The following is a 21,080-nucleotide window of genomic DNA, read 5'->3' on the forward strand; positions in this document are numbered from 1 at the left end:
AACATGTAGCCTTTTCAGACGGGCTTCTTTCACTTGGTGATATGAATTGAAGGTTCTTCCATATCTTTTCATGGCTTTTAGATCATTTCTTTTTACTGCTCAGTAACAGTCTATTGTCTGGATGTTTATCTGGTCACTCACTGGAGGACATCTTGACTGCTTCCAAGTTGCAGAATTAAGGAATAAAGCTGTTATAACATTCTGTACAGGTTTTTGCGGATACAAGTTTTTAATTCATTGGGTACAACTGCTAGATCGTGGGGTGAGCATATGCTTGGTTTTGTAAGAAATTGCCACAGTGCCTTCCAAGGTGACCGTACCATGTTGTGTTCCCACCAGCAATGACCAAGAGTGCCAACTGCTCCACATCCTTGCCAGCATTTGGTGTTGTCATGTTTTGGAGTTCAGTTATTCTAACAGGTGTGTATAGTATCTCACTGTTGTTTTAATTGGCAATTCCCCTAATGAAACACGATGCTAAACATCTTTCCTATACTGATTTGTCAGCTGCGTACATTTTTGGTGAGATGTCTGTTCACATCTTTTGCCCACTTTTTATTTTTTGTTTTATTTTTTTCAATATATGAAATTTATTGTCAAATTGGTTTCCATACAACACCCAGTGCTCATCCCAAAAGGTGCCCTCCTCAATACCCATCACCCACCCTGCCCTCCCTCCCACCCCCCATCAACCCTCAGTTTGTTCTCAGTTTTTAAGAGTTTTTGCCCACTTTTTAACTGGGTTGTTTCCTCACTGTTGAGTTTAACAGTTTTTTGTATATTTTGGATACAAATCCTTTATCCTTTTAAAACTACTTGCTCCCAGTCTGTGGCTTGTCTTTCCATTCTCTTAGCACTGCATTTCATGGAGCAGAGTTTTCCATTTCAATGAGATCTATCCTATCAGTTTTTCTTTCACGGATTGTGCCTTTGGTACTGGATCTAAAAACTCACCAGCAAACACAAGGTCAACCTAGATTTTTCTCCTGTTATCATCCAGGAGATGCATAGATTTGTATTTTACATTTAGGGGTAACCATCTTTTTAGTAATGGTTCACATTCTCTGACCCCAAACACTGACAACGTAAACTTTTTGAGACATGAAGATCCCCATGAAGTGCTGGTTACGTGTTGTTGTTTCCCCCAGGTTCATCTAACCTTTCAAAATCAAACCACCAAGGAAATCAGGAAATTCCAAAGAGTGATTTTTTTTTCCCCCCAAGGGGGAGAATCCAAGAAGTGACACTTCTTACCTTCCCTCAATTTGTTTAGCCTCCTATTTATGGAAAATATATTTATAGCAGTTTCACTCTTAAATTCCTCAACATCAGTAGGAGGAAGGCCTTATCAAAAGGGCCCAGGCTGGCTTACGTCAAAGGGAGGAAGCGATGATGAATGGTTACAAAATGCTCTTTAAACAATCACGGCACATCCCCCTGCCATCAGAAGGGTTTTGCCAAGGATTTTTTTTTTTTTTAATCATAACGTTCCTAAAGTGAAATTTACAGATCAGGGTAACCCTCATTAACAGGCTGGCTAGTAATTTAAGTATAATTGTACCTAATGAAATGTTTGGAGGAAACAGAGACCCCCATATACCCAAGTTAAGCACAGGAATTTTCACAGTAGTAATTTTCTTGTTGCTAGATTACTTTTACTCTTCTCTTTCTACCTAAATTAATAGACTCAAATCCCAAAGAGCCAATATTTCAAAGTATATCCTAAAGTCATTAGCCACAGAATATTTACTTGAATTAATGTGAGTCCATTCGTTTGGGAAAAGGAATTTTACAGTCACTTCTAAAAGGTATACTTACTACGGCTAAAACTTTATCCTCCATTTCTGCAACAAGGTAATCCTAAAGAAGGAAAGAAGAAAAAAGAAAATTGTAAGAGAGCTAGAAACTTGGCATGCCCCTCCCCCTGCAGCCCAAACAGCCCTGTATGGGATGCGGAGGGCACGGAGCCGGCACCCAACACCTTCTCAGGCTCTGCTCTCTCCTGACCAAAGAAGCTTATCATCCAAGGAACCCATTTGACCGATTATTTCATCAGAAAACCTATGAAAATCATTGAACTGAAATCTACCCACCATCTATACCGTGCAGAGAGCAAGAAACCAGAAGTCGAGTCCAAGAAAGAAACCTGGCAATGGCTCCCAAATGTGACCCCGTGCTCAGCCAGCACTTGGCCAACAAGTCAGGAATCTTTTAGCTCTGGGCCTGCTTCTATAAGAATAGCTTTCAAATAAAGGCTTGAGTAAATGTAGCCACAGAAGTTTATTTTAAGCAACACTGAGATTAAATCAGATATTTTAGTCCTTAATAAATGAAAAAGGTTCAACAAAACATTCATTAACACACTGCCAAAAAAGTGGTCTTGAGGTATGCTATTGATGATGTTAAATAAAGGGCTGGAGTGCAAAGCATTATTTATTCAGCGTAAGAACAAAAGACTCGGAACTGTATGAGCCCAGCTGGCTGATTATAGGAGTCACCATTGTCCTGTCTAAAAATGGTCACAGTGAAACCACCAATGTGAAACTCTCACTGCTAACCTTCACAGTTAACTGGCCTACAGCAAAGGTTTCCCTCTACATGGCAGAGGACATGCAGAAAAAAGGGGGACTGGGGAGCCTGGGTGACTCAGTCAGTTAAGCGTCTGACTTTAGCTCAGGTCGTGATCTTGCAGCCCGTGGGTTCGAGCCCAGCATCGGGCTCTGTGCTGACAGCTCAGAGCCTAGAGCCTGCTTCAGATTCTGTGTCTCCCTCTCTCTCTTCCTCTCTCCCACTCACACTCTGTCTCTTTGTCTCAAAAATAAACAAACATTAAAAACAAAAAAGAAAAAAAAAGAAAAAAGAAAAAAAGGGGACCAACTGGATTCTTCAGAGTTTATTTTGCACCTTTAAGTATAATCCCAAACTGGAACATCCTAATTATTTCATGTACACGAAAGATATTAATCAACTCTGTTGGAATTGTAAAAGATTTTCACTTCAATCAAAAGTCACTTAAGGTCACTTTTCTGCTATCACTGAGGAGTGGGGCAGGGGGCGGGAGTTAGAAATGTATGATACTCTACCCTATGATTTTGTAATCAGATTTTTGGTATCTTCTTAAATTAAAAATGTGTTAAACATTAATAGTGACTCTACTGCTCCCAAAGTTTACACTTATCCTCAGGAAAAGAGCATCCAAGTAAGAAAACACTTTAAGAAAGAAACTTAGAGATACATTTTTACATGCGTTAAGCTGATATGAACTCAAACACTACAGGAGCAACAACTTCTGCAAAACAGAATCATTCCAGCTCGAACATGTGCCTTGCACCTTCCATCTTGTGCACAGAGCTAAACCACCAAGTACCATGGATGGGATGTGGATGGCTCATCCCCGGTTAACAGCATCGGAAACACAGAATTTACTAAGTATCCATTTTTAGCGAACAGAACACTTATGCAGTCTTGTGCTAGGAATAAAAGTAATAATGTGTATTTATGGTTTTTCATTACAGATCCCAAAATGATAATCACCCACTGGCAGAGAGCTCCTCTCGGTACTCCACAGCCCACGATTCAAGGTGGATGTGTGACCTCGTGGTTCCTGACACTTGATTCCTTGACAGGTCCAAGAAGCCACCTAGAAAATAGGCTCCCTGTGGCATTGGAACCAATGGGTGAGAGGTGCTCTCCTGCCTCCCCAAAACTGTTCAAGCCAACGTGTGAGAGGGCTCACTTTTTACCTTCTGCAACCGTGAACACGGGTTCCCACAGCCGTTTCTACTGGGAGGAAGCAGCCGCAGGCATGATTTCATGCTTTTTGGCACAAAGGCAATGGAATGGAAAAAAGGCATCCTGAAACCAAATCAACCCTCTGGAGCCAGACGGCGGGGCTGAGCTCCATCACGTTCCTCGGTCACCTGGCTCGCAGCCTCAGACCAGCCTACCTGGCAGGGACCCAGCCAGGGCAGCTATCGGGTGCTCCTTCCCTCCATTGCTCGTCCTCCTTCTACCTCGTCCCCAGCGGGGTAGCCCTGAACAACCTGCCCAGCTGCTCCCTGCCTGCACTCCTGTCTCTGCGAGGCGGGCACGATGCAACCTCACTCAGCAGAGAAGCAAACGCGACAACACACGTCGAGCACGCGGCACACACGTGAGACACAACCAGTGCTCTGCAAATGCTCTCATGGCTTTTTCCTCCTCTGCTTCTGTGGCCACCCAGCTTTCTGTCCAGTCCTCCTGGGCTTTCTAGCGTACTGCTCCCTTCCCCCCGAGTTTTCCCCCAGCGGGACTCGGCACCTGCCACCGTCATCCCATCTCTCACGGCCGCCGCTGCAGTTTTCATGGCCTCGCAGCGCAGAGGACAGACTGATGATGCAGATCCCCACCCCTCCCCCGGAGTCTCCTCGGTCTGACATCACAGCCCAGAAACTGGAAACTGACGGAAGATCCACCCGTGGACTTGGACAGCACGAGGCGTGCTCACGAGAAGGGCGCAGTCTCCTTCCAGGGGAAAAGGCAGCAACGATTTACGCCTCAACGCAGGAGACCGACACGTTATCCTTCAAGGGAAGGATGCAGACGAACTGACAAGAAACAGGAGGGGAGATGGCAACCCGTGGAGGAGAGAAAGGAGCGAAAGGACACCCAAAGGTCTCTCCTTGCAGACACAGACGAAAGGAATAAAGACCCAAGGAGAACACGTTCCTTGTCACCGGAAGAAGGAAGGACACAACTTTCATTCCTGAAACTTCCCAGATAAAAGGAATACACGGAGAAGACAGGTTGCTTCTGGAAAGGTCAACAGACCTCCTGCCGAGAAGTTCTGAAGACGGCACGCCCCCCCCACTCCCCCGCCCACCCCCAACCCCCCCACCCCACCCCCCCGGCTGGGAGGGAGTGTGAGGGCCCCCCCCTTCAGGATGCAGGCGGCACCCTGCAAAAGGCATGGGGCTCGCTCATCAAGTGCGTTGCTTCTCATTTGTGTGCACACAAATACACCCCGTGCCAAAGCACCTGTGTTCTCCAAATCCTAGAGAAAACGTATGTTCAAGGAGCTAGCCATCTTTTTCAACCCACGTTCCTAAAACGGTATTCCGTGTATAGTGACGCCTTGTCAGTCTTCACCCTTAAGAACTGTTCAAATTTAAATAAGCCACAGAACAAACAAACCAAAAAGGAGCAGCATATTGTGAACTCCCTTTCCTGGAACCATCAAGTCGGTGTCCAGAAAACCAGTACAAGGCATCATTTTTAGATTTCCTACTATATGCTGTCACTTCTTGTGGGCACTGCGCTTTGCATTTAGTCTTCATAGCAAACTTTCGAGGTAGGTGTGGTTATTTTTAGATAAAATATTTCACATTATTTGTATTTAATTTTACACAAATACATAAATGTGGTCACATAATGGTCTTTGTAAATTTTTTAAAAAGTGTTTCTTTTCGTCCTTGGGGTTGGGGGCGGGGGGGGGGGGGGGGGGGCTGGCTCCTAGGCTCTGTCCCCACTTCTCTCCCTGCTAAAGTAACACGACTTTTCCTCCGGACTGCCTACTGAACTTACTCCCTTGTACACAGGTTCTTGGATAGCGTGTGTGTTACGAACACGTGTCTTCCTACGTTTTCGTATTTTGGGGGGGTGGGGTGGGGGGGGGTCACCATTTGTCTTTATATTCCACTTTTTTTCCTTCTTTTCTCGTTCAACAATAACTTGTAGAAATCTTACCAAATCATCTGGTGAAGTAAATATTAGGATTCCCATGTTACAGACAAAAAAAAAAAAAAAAAATGAGGCTCTTAAGTTTTAAGTGACTTGTCTGAGGCCCCAGGGCTAAGCAGTGGTAGAGGCAGGATTTGAACCTGTGGGGGTCTCTCTGAAGCATATACTCAATGAACACCAAAGGGAAAACAAAAACAATACCTCACGTGTCCCTTAAGTTTGGGTTAAATTTCTCCTGATACATGAAAGATTTGCATCGGCTTCTTTGTCAAAAGCATTATCTCATTTGTTTAAAAGAGCATTTAAAAAAATTTTAAAAACCACTTATCATGTGCCAGGTGAGCTGAGGCCCACAGAAGCAGGGGCAAGTGTGGTGAGACTGCTCGGTGGACAGGACACCCTGCTCCTGATGTGAACAGATCAGGATCTGTAACTCCCACCAAGAGATGTTTTTTCTATCATCAGTTCCCAACAGTCAACAATGACTACCAAGGGGCTGGGGTGGCTCAGCCGGTTAAGCATCTGACACGTAGTTTCGGCTCAGGTCATGATCTCAGGGTTCATGAGTTCGAGCTCGATGCAGGGCTCTGTGCTGACAGTGTGGAGCCTGCATGGGATTCTCTCTCTCCCTCTCTCTCTATGCCTCCCCTGCTCATACTCTCTCTCTCTCTCAAAATAAATAAGTAAACTTAAAAAAAAAAAAAAAATGACTACCAGGAAAACACCCCAAGATGACGTAATAGGCCCATTCCATCAGGACAAGCACAGAGTCATGCTGGTCAGATTCCTCAAATGTCTCCGTTGCAACAGAGGGTCTCTCCAGCCACATATCCAAAACTGTATCCAACTCATCCTTCCGGGGCCCTTCCCTCAGCATTTCTTAACTTCACGTGACTTAGTTGCTCTGGAGTTTCTATGAAAAAAATTAAGTGCTCTAACAGTTTAGAGAAAGTACGGGCCTATTAGCTCAACTATTTTAAAACAGAAAAAGGTAATCTTTGACGTAAAAGCCACTGCTCATTGTTCAGAAACCATCGGCAACAATGCATCTAATGGGAAGCCCTTCATCTCTCCCCAGGTCGGATGGGAAAAAATTGCAAGAAACAGAAAGAGCGAAAAAGGCCCTTCATGCCTGCATGTGAGCACTCTGAAGAAGAGGACAAGGGTAAAGGGAGGAAACAATGTTAAAAAAGCAACGACATACTGACCTTCTGGACTGTAGTGGTCAAGTCTAGGCAGAGCTGAATGATCTTGTTCTTCGTTACCGAGAAATCGGTGATCCCTGTAAACGGAGCCCTGGAAAGCAATAAGCATTCTTTTAAAAAGGGGGGTGGGGACACTGGGATCCCACGTTGCAGGCTGACAAGCAGAGCTGGTTTAAAGGACTCGTTATGCAATGGTTTCCTCTCCCGTTAACACACAAAACAGGAATCTGAACAGAAGAGCCGCAGGAGTGCTAGATAAAAACACATTAGAAAATGAGCCAAGAGAATTCATGTCCCTTCAGAAGTCAACTAACGGCCTTCAGACCAACGAAATAATCATGAGCATTTAACGGCAGCGAAAACACCTTTGGCACGGGGGTTCCACTCTTCCCCAAGTGGACCTTAATTTGGTCCTGCCACTTGTCTGTTCAGTAGCTTCCAAAGGGACCCTAAAATCCCGCCATGATCCAGAAGTCCTGGAGAGGCCCAGTGGAAGGGACATGAAGAGGCTCATTTTCCTAAGACAGGCGTGTGTGCAGCTTGGGGCCTCCTCTGATGGGACAGTGGAGTACACGCGTAACCTACCGGTCCAGCCAAGCTAACAAGGCCTTAGCAGCACCAATTAGCTCCACCACAGAGGTCAGGAGTTCGTTGGGGGGCTTGTGGGAAGTGTCCCCATCGTAAGCCAGACTTTTCCGCCGGCTACTTATGTAATTCTGTAAGTTGTGCGAAGATGCTCGCAGTTTCAGAACCAAGTTCTTCATATTATCGGTTTCAAGGCCGTAATTCTGTGGAAAATAAAATCAAAGGGAAGAATTCAAAACAATCAGCAATGTCCAATCTCTATTAGGAACTCAAAAGCCCACTGAGCAACTTGAATAACTCCTACAATAGCCACAAAATCCTCCTTATTTACCCACAGTGCGGACCTCACCCACTCGCAGGCACACTGGCCTCCTCTCTGTTCCTCCTTCAGCTTCCTCCCACCTCAGGGACTTGTCTCTCACCAGCTTCCCTTGTCAAAATGCTCCTCCCACAAATCTTTGCAAGAATAGCTCTTTCTTATATTTACATACTAGCCCAAATGTTCCCTCCTCTTGGAGGCTTCCTTGACCACGTAGAGCAGTTTCTCAGCCTGAGCCCTACTGACATTTAAAGCCCAGTAGTCTCTGTTCTGGTTGGGGTGAGAGGGCGAGGGAGGATTCTGGTACATGGCAAGAGGCTCGGTGGCACTGCTGGCCTCTCTCGACTCATTAGCTGTCAGCAGCACACTCTCCCTGGCTGTGACGACCGAACACGTCTCCAGACATTGCCAAACGCCCCCTCAGGTCACTCTCTAGCACATCACCTATCTGCCACCTCCCTGAACCACCACGGTTGGCAGGAACCATCTTCCTCCATGGGGCACAAACTGTGAGACAGGGCGAGTTCTGCGTATGGTTCACCCGTATCTGCAGCACAGCAGACAATTTCCATCAGGTGACATGCACTTGCCCAGAAACAGAGCAGCGCTGACTAAATGTCAGTTCACCGGAAATGTAATTTCTGTCCCTTGAGTTCCTAACCTGTGTTCTTTCTGGACGATGTTCATCTTACTCAGGTGCTTTGAAAAAAATGAATTTCACGTGACAGGTAAAGAACAAATCCCAGAGGATGACACATAAATCTGAGATGACTCTGGGGAGGGGACGGATGAACTTCTGTATTGAACTGCACGTCCATGTCCCAAGTTGGTGTTTCGTTATTTTCACAAAAAAATAAAGATATTTCTGGGGCGTACTACACAGTTTCAATAGCATCCCAAAACAAGACCGTGGTACCATTTAAAAGCCGGGAATGATACGACCAACATTACTGAACACTTACTCTACACCAGGGATTGAACTAAGGGCTCAACAAGTATTATCTCCGGTAAATAACACGTGAAGGTGGAAATGATAGTATCTCTATTTTACAGGTGAGGGAATAGAAGCACGGAGTCATCGAATGTATTAATCTGTGGAGAGGTGGGATTCCAATCAAGGTAGTCAACAGGGAGGGCACAAGGTTTGGATCACCATGGGGCATGTTTCCATTTCACCCTCCCTGCCCAAGGCAGGGCAGAAGGAGAAGACAGAAAATAGGCTGGGTAAAGACGAGCAAAACAAAAGCAGCCAGCGGCCCTGGATTCTACACAAACTAACAACATGCTTACCTCCCCCCAAATTCTATCCTGACCTGCTCCACCCCTGATGTTCAAAGAAATGTTTGCATGGTAATGAAAGTCCCAAGTAATTTCTGGTGACAATGACTCCAAGACACCGTAGTGGGGTTTTCGCTGCAGTTAATTGTTCATGAAGCTTAAATTTATGTTGCTTCCTCTAGTACAATAAAAAGTGCTTTTTAAAAAAATTTAGATAGGAATTTTGAAAAGAGTGGAATACAACAAAAAAGTAGGCTAAGAAAATAAAAATCCTTCCCAGATCCACGAACTGGAAGCTGTCTTTTGTAAACCTTAAAACTTTCATAATAAATTCATAATTTTATGAAACAAAATTTCAAAATAAAAGTGTTTTGTATTAAACGGCAATGTTCTATTTAACTCTTACATTCTTCATTTTTTTCTGTCATTTTCTACAGGCTAAAATATGACATTATCCTTCAACACAGAAGACAAAACTACAAACATGGATTTTCATCATGCTTTTTCAATTCAGAGAATCAAAGACTCACAAGTGAATGGATAAAGAGCCACATGACAAGCTTGTTTTGAAGCACTTGTGACTGATTAAAGGGAACTATCCCCTCATTCAGTCAATTACTCAGCCTGCCAACTTCTATCAAGAGTTCTGAACTAAAGCAAGAGAGTCAGCTTTCTATAATCGACGTCACCAAAAATTAGTGGAACTCTTATTACCGTACACAACATTTACTTCTTGAATTCACAGCGGACTAAACGCATTTTAGTGTTGCAAGAAGTTTTAAACCTCAATCTCCTACAAACCTACCCCTTTTAATATTAAAACAAAGGGGAAGTGTCGCTTCTCGTTAACTGGTTCTTGTCATTTCCACTCAAGGTGCTCTGATTCTGTTTTCCCACCCAAAACAAATCATAGGACTAGAAGGATTGATAGATAGATAGATAGATAGATAGATAGATAGTAGATAGATAGTAGATAGATGCAGCTATAATGGAGTACAATTTTAACAAGATAGAGGGAAGAAGCAAAGAAGAAGGAAAATACCTTCCCTTTCCACTCCATTCCACAATAAGAAGAGAACAAGAAACTGATTGCATTAACTCAAGAGAGCCTCTAATGTAGAAAAATAATCAGGGAAGTATTATTGACTTAAGTGACCCACAACAAAAGACAGAAAATGAATACTTTCTCAGCCCAGATTTGATTATCTCCACTAATCTTTTCCCTAAAACTTATCTCCTTCAGAAACTGCATTAAAAGTATCAACAAGGCACACACCGAGTAAGAAATGAAAGGAGTCTCTGAAATTCTGTATACCTAGAGAAACCCTTCCACTGAGATCTCACTTCATTAGAGGTTAGCCATCAGGGATTACTTCCTGGTCTGGTTGGAGAAATCACCCAGCAGACAGGAGAACAGGAAACAGGCAGATTCTCACTCTTCCGGTGCCTGAATTATACACACTCTAGCTAAAGATGAATCTTCTATTTCTCTTCTACCTCCTTTTCCCATTCCTCCTGACCCTGTTCATGATCTAACATACGTGTTTGAGGAGGGCCAGAGAACACTGTCTAAACCATCTCACTGACTTGGGTCAATTATTAGGTCACAACTTAAGACATATATTCCGCAGTTTCCCTAAAGGCATTTTAATATAACCTCATGAGCAGGATCAAGTCAAATACAAACTGACAGCAAAGATCACTCTTCCTGCATGATTTCTCCCCAAAAAGAAGGATAACATTTTTTAATGACTTGCCATAGATGGGTAAATTATGGACAATGAATAATCTCAGGGGTATACAAGTGCGCAGAAGCACCCTGGACAAGTAAACACATTACAAGTATTTCATTTAATCACACACTTGGGTGGCATCAGTTAACGTGTGTGCTGATCCCAACTTTGTTCACTTTCTTAACCTACACCAACCTTAAAAATCTATCTGCGCCTGCCTTGGTCTTGACAGGTTGATTTGCCCCAGAAAATAGGTTACAATTATAGTTTATAGTTTATTACTCTCAGTCACACTCTCCGGACCAGTGCTAGTCAAACAGAACTTGCTGCGGTGATGAAAATGTTCTCCATCTGCACTGTCTAAATATGGCAGCTGCTAGCCACCACTAGCTATGAGCTCTTGAAATGTAGCTTAGGGCGACAGAGGAGGTAATTTTTTTTTTTCATTTTAGTTTATTTTAATGTAAATAGCTGCATGTAGCCAATAGCTATCCTACTAGAAAGAGCAGCTCCAGAGTCTGCCCCTGACAGGTAGAGAAAAATTGGGCTCGGGCTCTGAATTCAATCCCGAGAGTGATCTTGGTTCTACCTCACGATACCAGTCACTTGTAAAAGACAGTGGCGTTCCCTCCCTTGCTCTCTATCCATGACCACCTATCTGTGGGCCATCTGCTCACCAGTTCTGGAATCTTTACCAACAGCTGTTCGCTAGTTTTAGGTTTTGATCCATTCTATCTGCCCTGTTCCTTCCAGAATTTTCCAGTGGTTTTGTTTTTTCCTCCCCCTTTCTTCTAAATTCTATTCATTTCCTGTCTATCACAAAACCAACATCCACTAAACTCAGTTTACATGACAACCTCTTTTATACAACCTCAGGGCCAACTGCAAATATACATTAACTGCCCAAGGGAGGAGTTGTTCAAGGCAAAAAATTATGACCAATTTATATATACAAAGATCTATACAGTATAAATGGATTAAATAGATAGTATAATTAATATATGCATTACAATAAGAACATTTAAAGGGGAAATTACAGCAAGATGAAAAGCTATTTTAATAAAGCTCTCTAAAACCCTCCCCAAACCGGAAAAGGCACCCTCATTTGAGAACTCTCCTATCACCCTCCTGTCAAATGCATTCACCAGCACTCTGCTGCAGAAGGCATGTCCAGAATGAGTCTGAGGTCAAACTTTGTCTACAAAGGAAATTAGAAGGAAATTGTAGGAGATAAAATGCAGCTTTAGGTTCTGGCATTTGTCCAGCTTTGTTCATTTTATCCAATATTTTAAGAGGTAGGGAAGGGGCAAAAGCAAAGAGAGGCAGCTGTTAGGTTTATTATCCGGCTTGCTGTGCACCGTGTGCCTCTAACAGACCCTTCCTCCTTACCTCTCCTATTGTGGACTGCAAAGTAATTTGCCTGTCCTCAAACCCCTTCCTTCAAGTTGAAAGAGACAAATCCATTTAGCAGAAAAGATGGAAAAGTGATCTTCCCAGAAAGCGTAACAAAAGTAAACTCAAACAAGCTGCCCTGTATATAAAAAAAAAAAAAAAAAAAAAAAAAAAAAATGCAGCTTTAAGAACAAACAAGACTCTAAGACATCTTCTGGGCCGTCCAAAACACACGTTAGTGTGCAGCCGCATCTAGGGAGTGTTACTGTACAGATGGGGAAAACAGACACCACCGTTTCCCTGGAGGTCGCAGAGCGAGGAGTGTGTCGCAGGGGCAGGATCAGAATGCAAAACGCCTGCCTTCCAGGCCAACACTCACACCACTTGGCCACAGCGTCTCCCCGGTGGCAGCTCATTTATCAACCACAAATAATTTCCCCGTTAGTTTTGTAAACAAGAGCAGCGCATCTCAGAGCGGGAGACAAAGCTCTGTCCATTTTAAGAAGAACATGCACAGCGCAGTAAGAGTTACATAATCAACGGAACGCAGACCAGCAATGGCAGAATAATCGGGAACATTCTTCCCCACCGTTCTCAGTGATGTCATTGTATATACCCCTGGCTCAGGTTCACAGCATTACTTAACCCAGACTGAATGCTGCGGCCTGGGTCCAAATCCTGACGGTCCGGGGCGCTGCATCCTTCACACGGCATCCTAATGGACACACGTGGATCCCCACCGTGTGGCAACCGGTGTGGACACACAATGTCCTCACAGGTGTTGTCATCCCACACCTAAAACAGCTGCTCGGGCGGCCACGGGTGTAGTGCAAGAGTCAGAACCTGGCAGGGTTTAACTCACTCAACGTGCAAGTCAAAGCTCAATCATCTGCAAAGGGTACCAAAGTTCACATTTTTTCCCTTCCAGTTACCACTCCGCAGGCTGACTACGACGAGCAAACACATCAGTTATTTAAAGATCACAAATACCTGTGAAACGTAAAAAAGCTGTTGATAGTACCAAAAACACACATGAAATCAGAACCTGTCTCTCACTTCAGCTTAGAATATGACATTTTCATTCGGGATTATCTCCAGTGTTTTATTCTCCACAGAAGATAAGAAAACTAACAGATTTTTTTCTGTAAAAGGCAAACTCAGTTTCTGTGACAGGCGGATTTCTTCTTAAAGGGCAAGACAAGAAATATATTGGACTTGCGGGGGCCACACGGCCCCCTGAAAGCATGAAAGCAGCCACAGACCACAAATAAACGAACGGTCATGGCTGTGTGCCAATAAAACTTTATTTACAAACACGGTGGGCTAGATTTAACGTGTAGGCCACAGTTTGCCACCTCTTTATCTAAAAAATGATTTCTTTTCTTCCTTTTTAGGTTATCTTCAGCTCACGTTTCATTTCAATGGATCATTAAGAAAATGGAGGCGCCTGGGTGGCTCAGGAGGTTAAGCATCTGACTCTTGGTTCTGGCTCAGGGCACAATCTCGTGGTTTGTGCGTTTGAGCCCAGCATCAGGATCTGTGCCCGAAGTGCAAAGCCTGCTCAGGATTCTCTCTCTCTCTCTCCCTCCTTCTTTCTGCCCCTCCCCCTCTCGAGTGCACTCGTGCTCTCTCTCACTGTCTAAACAAATAAATAAGAAAATGATTCTAAGTCACAAACATTGAAGACTTAAGACAATAAGGTTCTGAAGAACGTCATCATGGCACAGATCTCTTGAACCAACCAGTGCACAGAGAAGGTCGACAGCCTCCAACACAAGTTCCTGGTGTCCAATTCGCGTGACCCCCAGCTCTTCAAGATCCTGATGGGAAATCTGCAGCAGCTGCTCTCCGTTTATCTTCTCCCGTTCGAACTTGTGAACATACTGCTGCAGGCAATCATCTAGCCCTACCAAAAGAAGGCAGAAGTCCATTATTGCCATTTTGTTTCCTTTACTCAAAAAACGGCCCACGTTTAAATGAACTTCAGGAATCGCCAGTTATGCCCCAACTATCTGACTGTCTACACAATGTATACCCCACCCGAGGGACACTTTTCAGGTGTGTCCTCATCTTCTCATCTCAAACAGATTTGCAACGTGCAGCTTAAATTTTCAAATGCATTCGGCACAATTTTACGACGGTTACCTTCCCCTTCCCTCTCAACTAAAAGAATAAACACTAAACCCTTGCTGACTTGGAAATGCGAGTTATGTGGACTAGATATTTGTTAAGCAGTCTTCCTTTGGAGACTGTCCATCTGTCTCCCAGCCCATGTGATCCCACGGACATGCCAGTCAAGATGCTTTGCCACAGCGGTTGGCCACAACATTCTACCCACCGGCTGGTTGGCCAGTTACAGGTTCAAGGATGACCAAGCAAAACCAATCAAAATCTTCCTTGATACTTGATATATGGACACAGGAAGAGAGAAGTTCTTCCTTTCCAGCTGGAAGTCATAAGGATATAACTTTGGGGATGCTGGCTTTTTTCTGATCAGTTTCCTGAAAATACATCCATTTGAGAAGAAGAAAATGCTCCAATAATATGCTATATGCCCCTGGATGTAACCCTGCTTAAAGGTAATTCTACCCCTACAATTTTTCACTTAAACTGAACTAAATCCCCTTTCTAGCTTAAGCTTGTTTGTGTTGGGTTTCTGCGCCTTGCGACTGAAAAAGTTCTCATGAATACAGAATCCAAAGGAGAAAATACCAGCAGTGGCACCAGAGAAAGGCAATGTTAACTAAAAGGGGTAGCTTACGGGAATTTTTCCAGGTCAAATAGTACTGTCAACAGAATTGTATTTTAATGTTTTGTTTGTTTGTTTTGTTTTGTTTTGTTTTTTGAGAGAGAGATAGAGACAGATAGGGTGTGTGCTTGGGATGGGGAGAGAGAATCCCAAGCAGGCTCCATGCCGAGCACAGAGCTCAACTCGATCTCACAAGTGTGGGATAAACACCTGAGCTGAAATCAAGACACCGAATGCTCAAATGACTGAGCCACCCAGGCGCCCCAATGTTCTTACATAATGACTAAAATAGGTAAGCCTCACAAAACTTGGGTTTCTTTATTCTTGTATAGAGAACTTTCTGGTCAACTTGTTTCAGGGGTTTTACTGGAATAAAATTTTATACTGAATCAATTGTTCTATTCAAGCCTAATAATAAAAGCCACCCTTAGTGTTTCCAACAATGAGGCTTATATAAATCAATCCCAACACAAAGGGTGAAAATTCAAGTTAACTAGAATAAAATATGTGGAAGGCACACTGCTGTGCTCGGTCACCCTCAAATACACACACACACACACACACACACACACACACGTGCACGCGCGCACACACACACTCTTTATTTCACTGACCCCTCACCAAAGTTCTGCCACGTGGGTACTCTGGACTAGGAAAAGTAGACACAAGGCGCAGCACTTGCTTTTGGCAACACTAACGTCATCTATGGATCTTAAAAGCCGATGTGCTAGGCTAAATGATACCTCTGCCCCGTAAACTTTCACCATTTGCCTCCTGGTAAGACATGAAAAGAAGACCGATGTCCTTAGAACCATTTGGGACTATCAAATACAGGAAGAGGAGGTAAGAAAAAATTATTTTCTGGTAACCAGCTGGAACCCACCCATCTTCCCTCAAGTGACACCTATCTAGCCAAGGGGCTCCATCACACAGCAAGCGAGGTTAGGGACAGTGACATAAACAAACCCAGCTCCACTTCGACGGCCTTGAGCCACAAGTGGCCATTGTGACACGTGAGTCAGACAGGCAGTGGAGGCCATGCAAGTCAGCAGGTATGGAGACTGATGTGCCCCCCCTGCCCCTGGGCTGCATCCCAGCACCCTGCCACCCAGGGCCACCTGCAGATGGGCAGTATCTATCTGCAGTAAACAACAGCGACAAGGGCCAAGAGCTAAGGAGAGCCTCCTAACACCTCTATTCCCAATTTATAGATGACTAACTTTAGGGCACAAGGGAGCTACAAAACCCGTCCACAGCCACACGGCTGGTAAGATGCCAAGAGAAGGATTTCTGTAGTCATTTTCTTCAGCTTTGCTATAGAAGGAAAGGCCTGGAATTCAAATCAAGGCCCATTTGACACAAGCTCTGCTCTTCAACATTCCACCCAGGAAACACGGAGTTATAAAAATTCCTCTCCAAGCATCTTCCTAAATAAGCAGTAGGGTCTACAGTAACACGCTGGATTGCGAGTAACATGTTTTGCAAGTGTTCCGCAAGATGAGCAAACATTTTTTTTTAAATTTTTTTTACATTTATTTATTTTTGAGAGACAGAGAAACAGAGCACGTGTGGGGAGGGGCAGAGAGAGAAGGAGACAGAATCCAAAGTAGGCTCCAGGCTCTGAGCTGTCAGCACAGAGCCCGATGCGGGGCTCGAACTCACAAACCATGAGATCGTGACCTGAGCCGAAGTCAGACGCCTAACCAACTGAGCCACCCCAGCGCCCCAATGAGCAAACATTTCTAATAAATTTTAATTTGAAAAGCCAGCGATGTCTTGCAATACAAGTTGTACGTGATTCCAAACATCACATGATCACAACTGAACCAATGGTTCTTGAAATTCGCTTTGATATACAAGTGCTTTGGATTACAATCATGTTTGTGGAACAAATTATGCTCGCCAACCAAAGTTTTACTGTAATTGCAAACAGTTATTAAGAGAGAATCACAACATCTTAGAGGTACTTAGAAGGTACTGTCATTGAATCCAAACAGTTGGAAAGTACGAACAAAAGTCTTAACTACTATGAATTTCACCCTAAATCACTTAGCCAGTTCTAAGCCAGATCACAACCAATATCCTACAGTCTCCTCTCCTTCAGGATGTCCTCTCCTTTCGCCTATTTTTAAAATTTAAAGGCAATTTTTGTTTTAATGATCATCAAAGTTTAGGACAACCATGTTATACATTTAAACTTCGTTATGGCTGAATTGTGTTGCACCAAAATTACACGTTGAGGTCCTAACCCTGAGCGCTCAGAAAGTGAGTGTATTTGGAGAAAAGCTTTAAAGATGTGATTATGTCAAAATGAGATCATCAGGATGGGTCTTTATCCAGTATGACTGGTGTCCTTATAGAGAAGACACACATGGAGGGAAGGCCTAGTGAAGACACAGGGGGAAGAAAGTCAAGGAGCATGGCTGCAAAAGAAGTCAACCCTGCCAACGCCGTTATCTCAGACTTCAGGCTCTAGAGCTGCGAGTGAATACATTTCTGTCGTTTCATTACCCGGTCTCTGGGACTTTTCTACGGCAGCCCCAACAAAACCCACACAAATTTAACAGCGTTTTATTTCATATTCATCCACAGGTCATAAACTCTTTCTTCACTTAATTTTAGCCAAAAGGCCGAGAAGCGATCATAAACTCTTTCTTAAGCAAAACAAATGACCAAGGACCAGCAGAACTGAAATTCATGTTCACTGTGCCAAGCAAGTCCACTGCTTAAAATATAAGCATAAAACAGAGACTCGTGTCAGTTTCCATGCACAGAATAAATGCGTCCATTAAAATTAAAGTGAAGAAGCCATGTATCATAGATGGTTAAACTTTATCCCTGAATAATAAAGTTGATATAAAGGTGAGGCCAGATTTCTCTTTTAATTAACTGAAAATTTTCACTGAAGAAACAGGATTTCAGAAGTAGCTTTAGAGCCTGAGGAAATATTTTGGACACAGAGAAAGCGGAGATGGAAGGGCCCATGTGGGCTCCTTGTAGGACAAACGCTGCATGTATGATCAGAGACTGAGAACTTGAAGGATGCAGAATACAGAACATTTCCCTGAAAAGGGAGCCAGAGTGTCCTTGAGGATTCTGAGGGAATATACGGGACCTGACCTCAAATAATCCAAAGATCCCCGACATGTAGAAGAATTATCAAGAAGGAATAGCATGTTGCCACCTACCTAAAAACAGTTTCTATAGTGGCATAAAGACTTCTTTTCAAGGAACACATATGTTGAATAGGCTAGATTAAAAAAAAAAATTAATGTTAATTTGTTTTTGAGAGAGAGACAGAGTATGAGCAGGGGAGGAGCAGAGAGAGAAAGAGACACAGAATCCGAAACAGGATCCAGGCTCCCAGTTGTCAGCACAGAGCCCGACACGGGGGTCGACTTCACAAACCACAAGATCATGACCTGAGACAAAGCTGGACACTTAACCGACTGAGCCACCCAGGTGCCCCTGAATATGCTAGATTTTAAATAATATTGTCCCCGGCTTTATTATTCCAACATGTTATGGCCTATTCTTCAGTTATCCCACTGATCAGAATACAAACATTCGCAAACAGCTAAATGAAATATGACACAGCCCCACAGAGGAGGGGAAAATCCCCAACTCAAGTAAACTGGTCTAATCGTTTTACAATTTGCAAGATCCACTTTAATCTATTTGTCGCACGTACCTGTTTGCCAGTTCCTTGCTTCGAGGAACTTACAGAATGTCTAGCAGCACCGAAACAAACACGTAATTAAATAAAATTAGATCAAACACATTCCAGTTACACAAATTAAGCACATAGCTCGATGTGGAAGAACCAAGAAGGAGAAGGAAGGAGAGGCCCAGCGTCCCTCTGCTGTCACCAGGTCTGGCAGTAAACACTCAAACGTTCAAAGAAATCCCACACGTGAAAAGGAAAAAAAGAAACCTCTCGCCCTAGATGTAGACTGAGACGGGGCCATGGTTAAGAGCCTGAGCACCAATACGAGTCCCACGTCTTGCCACAGGAGCAAGTTACTCAGTCCCCTGTAAGACAGGGATAAAAGCACTGCCTACTGCACGGATCTGTAACGAAAATGAAACGTTAATATTTATAAATGGGCTTAGAACACCATGAAGCACACAATAAATACTCTATAAATATTGTTAAATACAAAGATGTGATTTATTCAGGTCCTCACTTTCCTAAGTGTTCAGAATAAAAGTTGCCAGAGAGACAGAGAAACCCCAAAGGCGTAGGTAGCACCCCCTCGGGAACACTGTAAATTGGAGATGAGATCTCAACAGCCCACATTATCATCTCCCCTGGAAGGTATTCCCAAAGACGGGAGCCTGCCATAATCATCGATTCCACCGAAAAGTGTTTTCTGATGGACATCAGAACATAAGCCCCATGAAAGCAGAGGTTTCCTTTTGTTCATTGTTTGGCCCCCAGCATCTAGAACATTGCTGGCACTTGACAATATTTGTGAAATAAGTAGGTGAATGCATGAAGAAAGACAAAGAACTTCACAAAAATATTAATGTCACACCAACGTACAAGCCGCCTGATTTTATTTTCCCGTGGAGGTAACTAAAGATAAGGAAACTACGGACTGTGGTATCTACAGGGATTTGCTTCAAGTCTCAATGTTTCAGGATTAAAGAAGGTCATTTCTACCTTAAGGATAAAAAATCATTGTCCCATACTAAGAATTATTTTTTCTTAATTAATCTCTCTAAAAGGTGACAAGGCCTGTGTATAGGAAGATTAAGAAGGTAGAGGAAATGCTCCATCACAAAAAATGTAGAGCTATTCTCTTCCTATTTTCTGTAGGAGACTAAAATCAGATCATGGGCTACATCACCCTCTTTCTGTACACGCGGCCCACTGGAAGGACTGTTCAGTGGCTATGCTTAAGTCAGCAAAAACTGTAATTCCACAGAGTGGTCTTACAGCATTTTACATGCAGTACTTTTGATCACTGAAGCATGTTTTAGCCAGAGGGTTTTGTTTTGTTTGATTCAGAAATTGGTTCAACTAAAGTTATAAGCTCGTGTCTCAGTCAGGACTTTTAAGGGCCACAAGTGACAGATGATCCAAACAGGATCGGGTACACTAGGTTCCTCAACCAGGAGAATCAATTACAGATCACACAAATTCAATTTCATTCATTGAATTAACATGCAAGGCCTTCCACTATGAAGGAGATGAGGGCTTAGGAAGAGGTCAGTTCTCCGCGATCTGAACCAGAGGAAAGGAAACCAGACTTGGGTGATACGTTTATACCTAATTAAAATATTCTTAGAATTCTCAACACTTTTAAAAACATTAAACAGTAAAGACCTGACATCAAAGCTCCTCTGCCTTCCCAACTTGCTGACCCTCCTGATCCAATATGTCATGTCTCCCAAACATGGCCCTTTGCTAAGGATTTAAAAAAACTCAATACGGTTGGCTCCTCGATGGGCATAACACAATTAATGAAGCAAACCTAATCAGAGCATGCCAAAATTCAGAAGCATGGTGTACTGGTGGGACTTCCAAGTGCCCTTTTAGGAAGTGAGCCATCCAACTATATCCCTTTGGAATGACTTTCTTTTTTATTTTATTCTTCCTCCTAATTCACCCTCCAAAATTCCACCCTCCAAATCACCCTACCCTTCACAGATCCAAGTCCGGGAGCGTCTCATGGCTAAGCCCTGGAGGGTCTGTCCTCTTCCAAACTTCCCTAGACTCCCACTTTCCTAGGACATTCGTCCTTCTGGTGAGAATGTAGAAAAATGCCCCTTTTGTGGAGTTTCTCCAAAAGGAACAAAAGCGTCAACTCACAGGTTAGCCAACACAGCTTACGGGCCAGATTCAGCCCACTGCCGGGTTTTGTAAGTCAAGTTTTATAGGAACACAGTCAGTCTTTCACTTACATGCTGCCTCCGGCTGCTTTCACGCTACAGTGACAGAACTAAGTGGTGTGACTGAGACCGAACGGCCCACAAGGCCTAAAATATTTACTACCTGGACCTCTACCAACCCTTGGTATAACTAACAGCAGTGACGAGTACAAAGTGATGATAAATCTGCCAAGTGGAGAAATAGACTCGACCAGGATTTAAGT

General features: G+C 43.5%; 1 protein-coding gene across 7 annotated transcripts in view; it reads right to left on the reverse strand.

The window, feature by feature from the left end:
• Nucleotides 1–21,080, reverse strand: part of CNKSR3 (CNKSR family member 3) — an 83,263-nt gene that overhangs the window by 17,109 nt on the left and 45,074 nt on the right. For 3 of the 7 annotated variants that reach the window (XM_058735723.1, XM_058735720.1, XM_058735724.1), the window contains exons 2-5: nt 13,973–14,136; nt 7,509–7,711; nt 6,927–7,014; nt 1,819–1,860 (exon numbers count right to left, since the gene is read on the reverse strand). In XM_058735723.1, the coding sequence (XP_058591706.1) occupies nt 1,819–1,860; nt 6,927–7,014; nt 7,509–7,711; nt 13,973–14,136 (497 nt within the window). The other 4 variants (XM_058735722.1, XM_058735725.1, XM_058735728.1 and 1 more) reach the window with 4 other exon arrangements.

The sequence above is a fragment of the Neofelis nebulosa genome, chromosome 6 (assembly GCF_028018385.1).
Source record: "Neofelis nebulosa isolate mNeoNeb1 chromosome 6, mNeoNeb1.pri, whole genome shotgun sequence".
Lineage (NCBI taxonomy): Eukaryota > Metazoa > Chordata > Mammalia > Carnivora > Felidae > Neofelis > Neofelis nebulosa.